At 44.4% G+C, this 12,564-nt stretch overlaps 1 protein-coding gene across 1 annotated transcript; it reads right to left on the reverse strand.

Moving 5' to 3' along the window:
* Positions 1–5,663: 5,663 nt before the first annotated feature.
* Positions 5,664–6,257, reverse strand: LOC127339942 (uncharacterized). The gene has a single exon (XM_051365733.1). It carries the CDS (start codon positions 6,255–6,257, stop codon positions 5,664–5,666), a length of 594 nt encoding a protein of 197 aa, XP_051221693.1.
* Between the last annotated feature and the right edge of the window lie 6,307 nt (positions 6,258–12,564).

The raw sequence follows: 12,564 nt of genomic DNA on the forward strand, positions 1-12,564 counted from the left end.
AATTCAAGGTAACATGATTGATTTGAGGTTTATTTCTTCTTATGCTATGAAAAAGTTATTTGGTGGCAAGACTTGATCAACCTTGTTAACAAATACCTTTTACATGCATAGAGAGGGTAAACAACATATCTTTCTTCCTCCACTTGCTCTAGTTGCTGTAGCACTTTTAATTTGCAAAGTTCCTTAGTTAATCGAAGATTTCAAAAAATTTCCTGGCCAGTAATAATAAACTAAATACCCAGAAATGTGCATTTTTCAAAGTTTTCAAAAATTCACAAAAATTATACCGTTGGTCCTATTTTTCGACGAGGCACCTGGGAGCACCAGAGGATGACCTGTGGGCCACCAGAGGGTGCCAAACCACAGGCCGGCGCGGCCAAGGAGGTGGCCGCGCCACCATGTGGTGTGGGCCCCTCCTTGCCCCACTTTGCCATCTCTTTCTCCCAGCACCTTCTCTCTCCCGAAAAAACTCGTACCAAGTTCCTCTCTCTCGCGTTTTTGCTCCAGAGCTCCAGATTTCTCGATCTCTTTGCTCAGCCCAGATTTCTTGCTGAAATTTGGCACATTTGCTCCTTGGTATGTGACTCCTCCACCCATCCAAGTAGAATTTTGTTTGGTTGAGTATATCTTGAATATTTTGCTGCTGTAGGTAACATGTTTAGTGAGCTTGCATGCTTGTTCTAAGTGGTAGAAACTAGTTTTGATGCATGATTAGTACTCTAGCAAGTTCCTATGGTAGTTTCCCTCAATTATATGTCACCAAATCAAATTTTTATATTGTTTGTTGAAATTTCAGAAAATGGAGTGGAATAGATATCACTTGAACCAACAAGAATTGGAAGTCCAACAAGTTATGAGAGTCAATCGTGAAGAGGGAGTATACCCTTCTTACTACCCGTGCGCGGATTTCATGAGAAGCGCGGGAATACTTGAAGATGTTCAAAGTCTAATTTCTCGTGCAGGGCTGAGTGACTTTGTTGAAGGAGAGCCAAGACAATATGTAAATTTAACTATGTCTTTTGTGCAGGACTTCAAGTTCAATTGGTCGCGATCTAACCCCACGGTCCAGTATAAAATTTACAATAAAGCTGTCAACTTGCCATTCAGTGATTTTTGTGCAGCAATTAGAGTACCGCAATGGGGGTCATGCGAGAAGATAAGGGGATCGCCGCAAGAACTCTTGGACCTCTTCAAGATGATTTGCGATGGAAGGAGTTTCTCAGGGGATAATGGTAAAATCACTTGTATTCAGCTCCCGGCTATCCGCTACTTTGCCTATTTTATTACCAAATGCATTCTCGCTAAAAAGATTGGTGGTAAACTTTCTATCCCGGATTTGGCTTTTCTAGCTGCGGCACTGCAAAATAGTAGGACTTATAATTTGGGGGCATTGATAGCTTATAGACTTGCTACTAACCGTGAGAAAGGTGGAATTTGTGGAGGTCTCATCGCCTCTCGTTTACTAGCTTTTCATAATGTAGAACCTCATCATTTTGATATTCCATTCCCCATAGAAAAACTTGACATAGCCTCTATGATTAAACATGAATTTGTTTCAGATTCCTCCAACTTGGGTAACCTGTTTTACAAGATGACATTTTATAAGAAAGTCTGGAGAATAACTAAGAAAATTGAGAAACTAGTAAGATTGCTGCATACTGTTTTGTCTAACCTTGATTCCAGGGGAGATTGGTCGGTCACGGAAGGTGCCTTTGGATGCACACATAGAGAGAGGAGGTCAACATGCAAGAGATGACACGGAGGTCGAGGAGCACCTCGACTCATCATCCGATGCAGCAAGTTCCTCGCATCAACATGGTGGATATGCGGAGCCTCCACGCTTTTCTTCTGCACAGGAACTTTACTATGACTACTCCATGAATTACCCACCGGCAAGGAACAACGATCCTCGTTGGGGTTGAACTCCACTTAGGCCAAAAGCCTAAGCTTGGGGGGAGGTATACCGGCATCACTCATTCTTTGCATATTATGGTTGCTGGATACTTGTACATACTTGTTTTGTTCGGTTGAGTGGTTTTCTAATGAGAGAAAGATGATATTTGGGGAAGTGCTGCCTGAAAACAGAATCTGGAATGTTACCGTAAAAATTCTCAAAAATAGCCAGAGCGTCATTTTGAGCTGTCAATTTTTGTGCAGGTTCCCCAGGTTGTTATCTAACTTTCATTAGTTGAACACTTTTCGAGCTGAGCAACGTAAGATTTTTGTAAAAATCGATTTCTGTACTGCTGTCAGGTTTTGGCAGATTTCTGCCATCTCGCTTTTCTGTGTTTCTTTTAGTTTGCTATTTCTTGTTTTTGTTTTGTTTCTTTCCCAAAACACAAAAAGACCAAAAATATTTCTGTTGTTTCTCTTCACCATTTGTTTGCTTTGGTTTCTTGCATTTGTTTCGCTTTATTTGCTATTGCTAGTTTGCTATAAGAAAACCCAAAAAGATTTCGCTTTGTTTGTTTGTTTCCTCTTGTTCTTGTTCTTAAATTCGAAAACACCAAAAATATTTGCTGTTCTTCTTTGGTTTGTAAAGTTCATTATGAGTTCAATGGTCTTCGGTGGCTGGAGCGTGGTTTTCATTTCATATTATCCAAGCTGCACAAGTGAAAAGGCAATAATGACGATCTACGACAATTGGATTGTGGTGAGAGGCTGGTATGAACTCTATTTGTTTTCATTTTTGTACATATACTCATCCATGTGAGCATGCTTAGTTGGTTCATGTGAGGTATATGTTATTTGAGAAAGTCTAGTAGTTTATGATCTCTCATGTTTAGCTCCAATTTATTAATATGAGTAGCATGTCATGGATGTTTGCTTGCATTGTTTTATTCATAAGTAAGTATGGCATTGTGGTATCCTCCTCTGAATAATTCATTTATATCGACTTGGCACATGCTCACGCATGCATATGACTGAACAAAAAGTCAATTAAGCCTCGATGATCTATATTGCTTCAGAGTTCTTGTATCACTTTTATGCATAAGTTAATTTATTTTGCCGCAAGCATGATTATGACGATTCTTTGCTCTCTTGATTTGTCGCTCCCTAGTCTATTGCTAGCCTTCACTTGTACTGAGCGGGAACGCTGCTCGTGCTTCCAAACACCTGAAAACCAAGTTGTTCCAAAAGTGTCCACCATAAATACCTATGCATGGCATTTCAAACCATTCCAAGTAAATTCTCGTGCGCTACCTTTAAAACCTTCAAAATGCTTCTCAATTTGTGTTTATGTTTCATAGCTCATGAGGAAGTATGTGGTGTTTAGCTTTCAACCTTGTCATTTACTTTTGACGGACTCTCATATGGACTAGTGGCACATCCGCTTATCCAATAATTTTGCAAAAAGAGCTGGCAATGGGATTCCCAGTCCCAAATTAATTAACTTAAATAGACACTCCTCCATGGTTTGTGATTGTTGGACGGCACCCGAAGGATTCGGTTAGCCATGGCTTGTGTAAGCAAAGGTTGGGGGGGTGTCATCATCATAATAAAACTAAAATAAAAAGGCACTCCTTCATGGTATGAGATTGTTGGCAGGCACCCGAGGATTCGGTTAGCCATGGTTTGTGAAAGAAAGGTTGGAAGGAGTGCCAAATAAATATGCAATAATTCATGGGAGCCGCTCTTGAAAGTCTGGTTGGCGAGGTAGTTAGTGTACCCATTACCATTCGTTGACAACAACAAACACCTCTCAAAATAATTTTGCTCCTGTCTTTATAAAAATGAAAAGCTCTAGCGCATGTTAATCCCTGCTTCCCTCTGCAAAGGGTCAATCTTTTACTTTTATGTTGTGTCTCCATTATTTCTTTGAGCACTATCTTGAGAGCACAACTGTCATTCTTAGTATAATATGCTTGTCTCAAAATATGATTGATTGTGGTATAACTTTGATGCATTTATCTTTTGACAATCACTACTTCTAGTCTTTCTATGAACTCCAGAGGTGCCCGGGCATTTATGTTTTGCCAATCAAATACAGGCAAGCGAGATACCACTTTATCATACTCTCTTATGAACATTGCAATCCTGCTTATATACATGATTCATGATGCTTATTATTAATTGTTGGTACCTCTCCATGATCGACATAGCTGTTAGATGATCTTATTTGCATGTATCTCATTATGAATTGCTTAAGTATTAGCCATAGCATGAGAATATATACATCATATGAGCAAATGTGTTCGTGAAAGTTCTTTTATCGCTCAGTTGTTAACTGAATTGCTTGAGGACAAGCAATAAGCTAAGCTTGGGGGGAGTTGATACGTCCAAAACGTATCTACTTTCCCGAACACTTTTGCTATTGTTTTGCCTCTAATTTGTGCATTTTGGATGCAACTAACACGGACTAACTCAGTTTTCAGCAGAACTGTTCTGGTGTCTCGTTTTTGTGCAGAAATCCAACTTTCGGGAAAATCCTCGGAATTTATGCAGAAGGCCCTATTTTCCCAGAATAATGACGGAGCCAGAAGGACAATTAAGGTGGAGGCCCGAGGGCCCCACACCATAGGGCGGCGCGGCCCGGGGGCCCGCGCGGCCTGTGGTGTGGCCCCTCGGCCGGCCTCCGACGCCCTCCTTCGGACTATTTATCGGCCTCGACCTAAAAACGCACGGAGAGAAGTCGAAGTCGCCGGGGAAACCCTCCGAACGCCGCCACATCGCGAAACTCCGTCGCGGGAGCCAAAAGTCTCCGTTTCCGGCACTCCGCCGGACGGGGAATTGGAGGAGATCATCGCCATCATCACCGCCAACGCCTCTACATCAACCAGCCATGTTTCCCCCATCCATGTGTGAGTAATTCCCCCGCTGTAGGCCGAAGGGGATGGTAGGGATTGGATGAGATTGGTCATGTAATAGCATAAGATTGTTAGGGCATAGTGCCTAGTGTCCGTAATTGGTACTTTGATGATATTGTTGCAACTTGTTATGCTTAATGCTTGTCACTAGGGCCCGAGTGCCATGATCTCAGATCTGAACATGTTATTATTTCATCATGATATTCATTGTTTATGGTCTTACCTGCAAGTTGTATACACATGTCGCTGTCCGGAACCGAAGGCCCCGAAGTGACAGAAATCGGGACAACCGGAGGGAATGGTAGCGATGTGAGGATCACATGTGTTCACGGAGTGTTAATGCTTTGCTCCGGTACTCTATTAAAAGGAGTACCTTAATATCTAGTAGTTTCCCTTGAGGCCCGGCTGCCACCGGCTGGTAGGACAAAAGATGTTGTGCAAGTTTCTCATTGCGAGCACGTACGACTATAATTGGAACACATGCCTATTGATTGCTTTGTACTTGGACACCGTTTTATTATTATCTGCAAATGCCCTGCTATGATTGTTACATGAGTTTCTCTCATCCATGCAACGCCCGTCATCCGTCCCCGTGCCTACAGTATTTTAATCCTGCTGTTTACTAAAATCACTACTGCTGTCTTTGTTACTCGTCATTGTTATTTCACCATCGCTATCGCTATAAATCACATTATGCGATAAACTCTTGCGAGCAAGTCTGTTTTCAGTGCAAATTTGAATTGACAACTCCGCTGTTAAGGCTTCCAAGTGTTCTTTGTCTCCCCTTGTGTCGAATCAATAAATTGGGTTTTACTTCCCTCGAAGACTGTTGCGATCCCCTATACTTGTGGGTCATCATGCACTTGCTCGTAGCTCAATGGAAAATTGGGGTATCCAAAAAATGAGCTCATCTTCTTTTTCTTGCGCAGCGACATCCATCTTCTTGTACGTTTTCCTCTTCTTCTTCTCAAGGTTTGTCCCAATGGTAGACTTTGCCAGATCATATAGACTTGGAATGGGCTTGTTGGTGGAGTTCGGGAGTATCTTCTGGAGGTTGTACACAGAAGTAATATGAATGTCGTAGGGACTTAGCATTTGCACATCATTGCCGATAGTCGTGTCGCAGAATCTGATGTTCCTGTCCTGCAAGAACTCCTTGATCACTTGTGGCACGTCATCGACATAACAAATCTGGAACACCAAAGTCTCGGACGCCACCGAGAATTGAAGGACGGCGACGCGCTGATCACCCGCGTGAGGGTCGGTGAACTCGCAGTCCAAGCCGACGCACTTGGTTGTTGCAGCGTCGAGAAAGTCCCTCTTCACGTCGCGGATCCACTTCTCCACTCTTGATGCACGGAGAGCGACCGTGACCTTGAAAGCCATCCCTTCGGCCATGAGGTGGTACACCTGAGTTCGAGGAGCCGGGTTGCGCGCTAGGTGCTCCATCGAGTCCGAAACATCGACGAAGAGGAGCTTTTTTGCAATGTTGATGATATGGAGAAGAATATGTGTGTGTGGCAATGGTGGAGAAGATGTGAGCATATAAAAGGAGTCGAAGATGAAGAGGAATAGGGCCAGCCACCGGCCGGGTGATCAATTCCCGTGGCTGGCCGCGCCAGCGGCTCAGACCCGAATTATGTGCGCTAGTAATGGCGACGATGATTGGGCTCCGTGCGGGAACGAACCGTTAGACTTTAAGTCCCGGCTCGTGTCTCCAGCCGGGACAAAAGGGCGACAGCATGCTGCAAAAGGCCTCAGACCCTTTTGTCCCGGTTTGAGGCTCCAACCAGGACAAAAGGCCTTAAAGAACCGCGATAAAAGGCCCCGTACCTTCTCGGTGATTTTGGGGCGACGTGGCCTGCCCATTTGTCCCGGCTCCGGACTGGGCCGGGACAAAAGGCCTGGACGAAAGGTTCATTTTCTACTAGTGAAGCATTCCTTCTTTGCTCGAAAAACCGATCATGCTTCCTCACCTCCTTGTAAATATGTTTGAACAAGTTGATACTCATCCTAAAACAGCGACGGAAGTAGCTCTCGAGGAAAGTTGGTTCATCCGCAAAATAGCAATGAATCAACCATGTTATGCCCCTGATGCATGTAAAATGCATACATGAACTTTGTCCTTTATCATATTGAATTCCCACATATTTGCAACATATATGATGACAATACCATGTTTTACATTGATTTATAGGGATTTGCCAATGATCCCCTTTATTTGGTTTATAAACCTGAAGAACATGAAAACCCTGTTTTATGTATTTTTCACTTCCAGAGACCTATACGGAGTCAAATTGGCCTGTGATTAATTTTTGGATCGTTATTTTTTTATCCGGAGAAGCACACCTGGATGGGCCTGAGGCCCAAAAGACACCAGGTGGCGCGCCCAAACAGTTAGGGCGCGCCACCTATGCTCTTTCGGCCATCGATCGTCCAAATCGCGTGATCTTTTCGCCACCGACGTATTTTAACCTAAAAATCACTATATATATGGCCCCGAAGAGTTCTCGGGAGGAGAGCGCCGTAGAAAGACAGAAACATGAAAACGGAGGCTGCAACAGAGAAAATTGGAGGGGGAGACTCCACCGGGATCACCGCCACCATTATCAAGGGAGAGTGTGGTAGTAGCTTGATCTATTTCTCTCATTTTCTCGTAGTTCTTAGTGCCATATGTGCTGCCTCACATGATTATGGCCATATTTGTAATACTTATGTGGTGGATCATTATTCTATGATATTATTCTATAAGATCTGATCGTATTATGTGTAATATGTATTTGTTCCGATCAAACATCTATGCAAGGGCATGTGTGGGTTGATGTGTGTGTTAGATGGAGTAGCATGGTTTTAGTGATTGAATAGTGACAAAAAATCATGATCTATTATGGATTTGCCTTTTCTTTTGCTACCTCATTAGGGATAAAGTGAATGCACGTCCGGCTGCGCGTTCGGTTAATATGGTTACTTCGGTTCGGTTAATACGATTTTTTAGTAAATACGGTTTCAATACTTCGGTAAATACGGTTACGTACAAAAATACGGTACGGTTTCGGTAATAACCATGTAAATTCGGTTCGATTTCGGTAATAACCAAATTAACCAAAGTTGACGCGAATTTTTAAATAACACCTATTTTTTATGGACATATATTTTGTTTCTATATTTTTCTAAGACCAAACTAATTGTGTTTGGGAGAAAAAATGATAAATAGCGAAAATGAGTCAAACTAAAAAATTTGCAGAGTTGTTGTCCATTAGGGACTTGAACTCACCACCTATCCTCGCGTAAATGTATACTAACAAGTCCATACCAACATGCTGGAGCACATTTCTTGTATAATATGCACTTCCAGACTTATATAAAAGGTTAATGTGCATGTGGGATGGGCCTGGAGACGAAACTGTTTGTTGGTCTAGGCCATTCGGTTTTCTATCGGTTAACTGCGGTTTTTCGGTTTTTAACTGAATTAAGTGAATTTTATATGGTTAGCACTTTTACTAACTCAAACCTAACCATAAAACCATAAAACCATAAAAACTGAAATTCGGTGGTTAGGTTTTTTTCGATTCGGTTTTCAGTTTCAGTTCGGTTTTGTGCAGCCGGAAATGCACGTGCTATGTTCGTCACGTGACAAAAGTGATGATCTTATTTGTTCAAGGTAGCATATTTGATATGTAAACATCATGTCAAAGTACTTAGGACTATACTATGTTAATTTTTAATACAAGATTGCATGGAGTTTTTCCTTTCTTGTGGAGTACAAGAGAGATGTGTTGCATCATCTCTATGTTACGACGTGATGCTCATATGAATGCGTATCTTACTCATGTTATTGTATCCTCATATCTCATTGATGAATTACTATTTATCAACTACAACATAAAAGAGAGAATAATCAAGTGAACCCGTGAACCCCGATCCACTTTTTATTATAAAAAATACCGTTATCTTGCTTTTATCTTGTTTTCTACTTGCAACACTATTTTTATCCGAAAATACAAAAATATTTACTTTTCTTATTTCTATCCAAAACACCAAAAACAATCATGCCCTTTACAGTTTTTACTTAGTTACTTTATTTCATCTAGTTTTACTCGCTTTATTTTTACTTGTGTTTTATTTACTAACAAAAAAACCTTGTGCTTGACAATCACACGGTGGAGTTGGGAACACAAGGCTTTTATTTTTCTCGCGGAATTGCTAGAAGAAGATAGAAGAGAATACTCTTTGTCAAGTTCCCCAAGAGTTCGATATAAACCCTCGAGTCACCCTTGTGGGGGGAAATACTCTGCTGACACAACACTCTGCACTTGGAGTTCCAACGTCATTAGCCTCTCAATGCAGTCCCTCCACAACTTCCGACGACCGAACGGAACCACCATGTTTGGGCCGCTTTGCGCACATAGCCAAAATCATCAACATATTTTCTTCCTCTTCTAATTCCATCTCCTCATCGGATGAATCATACGAGGAGCTCGTCTACGAATGGTAAAATTCCTAATTCTAGGCATCGACATCACCTGTACAAACAATGGAAAATTTATTTGGTCGTACGCTACATACCGGCGTGCGGCTGATGTTGAATCTGCGGCCGCGGCGCGGTTGAACGCCCGCTTGATTGGAGCAGTGCCGGCGAGAAAGGGGCGGCGGTGGCGTGGTTGACGCGGGTTGAACGCCCGCTTGATTGGAGCAGTGCCGGCGAGAAAGGGGTGCCCGTGGCGCGGTTGAACGCCCGCTTGATTGGAGCAGTGCCGGCGAGAAAGGGGCGGCGGCGGCGTGGTTGACGCCCGCTTGATTGGAGCAGCGCCAGCGAGGAAGGGGCGGCGGCGGTGCAGTTGTCGCCCGTCGATTGGAACAGCGCCGGCGCCAGTTCAGGAAGCAATTCAGACGAACACCATTCTTCATTCCTTTTGTTCTAGGCTAGGACAGATTCAAAACTGGTCCAAATCCGGTATCATATTCAGCAATCACGTCACTCTAAGTACTGTAGAATCTATCAAGCAAATCTTACATGTGCCTAACATTGACAACAACTTCATCTATCTTGGGCATCCTCTTATCATTCCTAGGAAGGACAGGACAATTGCTTACAACTTTGTGTTTGATAAGTTGAAATCTAAGCTGAGCGCTTACAAGGCGGACAAGTTTTCCCACGCTGCTAGATTAGAACTCATCAAATCTGTTTTCTCTTCAATCCCTGTTTACTACATGCCAAATATTATTTTCACTAACAAATTCATAACTAAGCATACGGTCATCATTCGTAATTTCTGGTGGACGGGGGTAAAAGAGGAAATTCAAAAGCTTTATGTCTTAGAGCTTGGAAAGACATCTGTGCACCAAAAAGTGAAGGAGGATTGGGCAACCGCAACATCCAAGCCATGAACCAAGCCTTGATCCTCATGGCAGCGTGGAGAATTGCAGAAGCTCCAGCTCATGATCTCCTTCATGATGTCCTGAAGTCAAAATATTTTCATGATTCTTCAATTTGGCGCCCGAATCCTAATATCCCGAAATCAGCCTTTTGGGCCTCCATCCTCAAAGTACTTCCCATTCTTAAGACCCATTGCTTCTATCAAATAACGCAAGGTTGCATTCCTGCTTGGAGCACTCCCTGGTGTCACCACTGGACTACCATCTATGATAATCTCATCATTCAGGAACCAGGATATAACTACCCAACCTATGTTAAGGATTTGTGGTACTGAAAGAACATGTCCATTGCCCCATGTGTAGTTTTGGTAATTGATGACAATCCCTATGGACTAACGGTTGCATTGAGAATCTATCTTAGGTCAAGTCCATAGCCATGTGTTGGTCTCAAGGTTACAAGATGGAGAAGATGGAGTACAATGACGAAGACGGTGTCGAAGAGAGACGAAGACCGTGTTGAAGATGAAGAGAGATGAAGACGACGTAGAAGATGGATGAAGACGGTGGCGTGTGTTGAAGATGGATGAAGACGGTGGCGTGTATGTTGGAGGAAGACGGTGGCATGTACAATGATGAAGAGGGTGAAGACGAAGCTTGCTGACTCGAGAGGAACGCGCAAGGATAAGGTTTGTGCTCGATAGGATAGTGGGTCGTATCATCGGAGAGAGCTCAAACCTTGCATGCATTGCATCGTGTTTCTTGGTTCTTCTTGGTTCTTATCCATGAAACGGATTCTGGTTGCATCGCATGTTGTATGTGCGAGGGTGATGATTTCCCCGATATACCATATTGAGAGGTTACACCTCTATGACCATGAGAAAATCATCATCCACTCTTTTCCATGTTTTCACTTGTGTAGTGGTAGCTCTCGCCGTCCTCTTTCCGGCAAAATTGGTTTCACCGCAATCGGAGTTTCCTATCTCGAGTTATTGATTTTTCCGTATTGCGGTTTAAAGAAAAACAAAAAAGGGAGAAACTGTTTTTGGGCGGGCGGTACCACCGCTGGTGGTACCGGCCCAAGTACCGACCGGCCTCCCAAGGCTTACTGGACTCACTGCGGTACCAGGCCGGTACTACCGTATTTATTACGGTACTGGCCCGGTACCAGCCCGGTACTACCGTCCCAGCTCCCTCTCTCTTCTTTCTTTTTATCTCCCACAGCTTTTCCTCCCGCAGTGGGCCGCCGCCCCAGCACAGCCCAGCTCAGCGCAGCCATCCACCACTCCGCACCCGCACACGGGCCGCCGCCCCTCACCGGCCCAACAGCCTCTCCCGCGCAAGGCCGCTATGGGCCGCTGTGGCCCGCCGCCGCGGCCCAGCCCAGCTCCACTCCACGCTCGCTAGCCCACCACAACGCCCCCGCTCGCCAGCCTCGCTCCCGCGCTCGCCTAGATCGACGCAGGCGTTGACCCGCTCGGCCGAGCCGGACCCCGCACGGGAGACCACCTCCCTGGCCCCCACGTGTGCGCTGCTGCCACGCTGAGCTGCCTCGTGCGCCACGCCCACGCTCCCCTGCCGCGCTGTCTCTTCCTGGCCCTACTCGGATGCAATCATACATGGTACTACTAGTTTGGGGCGTTTTTCAGCTGTTTTCTACACAGTTCGCGCGCAAGCGGTGGTACCGCTTTGACAATCGGTAGTACCGGTTTTGCGCGAATCTGACCGTTTTTCCAGCTCCAACAGCTATATTTTGGGGCCCCTATTTATATCCCTCTTTCACCTCTGACCCAACAACTTCTTCCCCTCCATTCTCTCTCCTCCATTGTTGACCTTGAAGTGATTATTCCTCCTCTTGACCCCCCCACTATTTCTTGCGTATTTTTGGGGGAAAGGAGAGAGGAGATCTAGATCTAGAGCTTCACCAATTGAATCCCTCTCCAAGCGAGGGGATCTTGCTAGATCTAGATCTTGGAGTTATTTGGTGTTTCACCTCATATTTGTTCTTCCTCCCTTATTCCCCTAATAGATTTTGTAGCTTTGTTGGAATTTGGGAGAGAAGAACTTTGGCATCTTAGTGGTGTTCTTAGCCATTGCATTAGGTGCATCGGTTTGGGTTCTCTCTGGGGTTTCGATCTCGTAGAGGGCATGTTTGACCTTAGTGGTGTTCTTGTAGCCTTTTGTGGCCTTGTAGCCTTTGTGGCGTGGTAGTCTTTGTGGCGTTGTTGCCTTTGTGGAGTGTGGTAGCCTTTGTGGTTTTGGTGCCGGTTGTGCCGCGTTGGTGTCTTGGTGGCCTTGCCGCCGGTGTGGCGTGTTGTAGCCTCTTGTGGCCTTGTACTTGAGAGTCTCCGTGTTGTGGAGTTGCCTCAAGCTTGATACTTGG

This window comes from Lolium perenne, chromosome 3 (assembly GCF_019359855.2).
Source record: "Lolium perenne isolate Kyuss_39 chromosome 3, Kyuss_2.0, whole genome shotgun sequence".
In the NCBI taxonomy this organism is placed as follows: domain Eukaryota; kingdom Viridiplantae; phylum Streptophyta; class Magnoliopsida; order Poales; family Poaceae; genus Lolium; species Lolium perenne.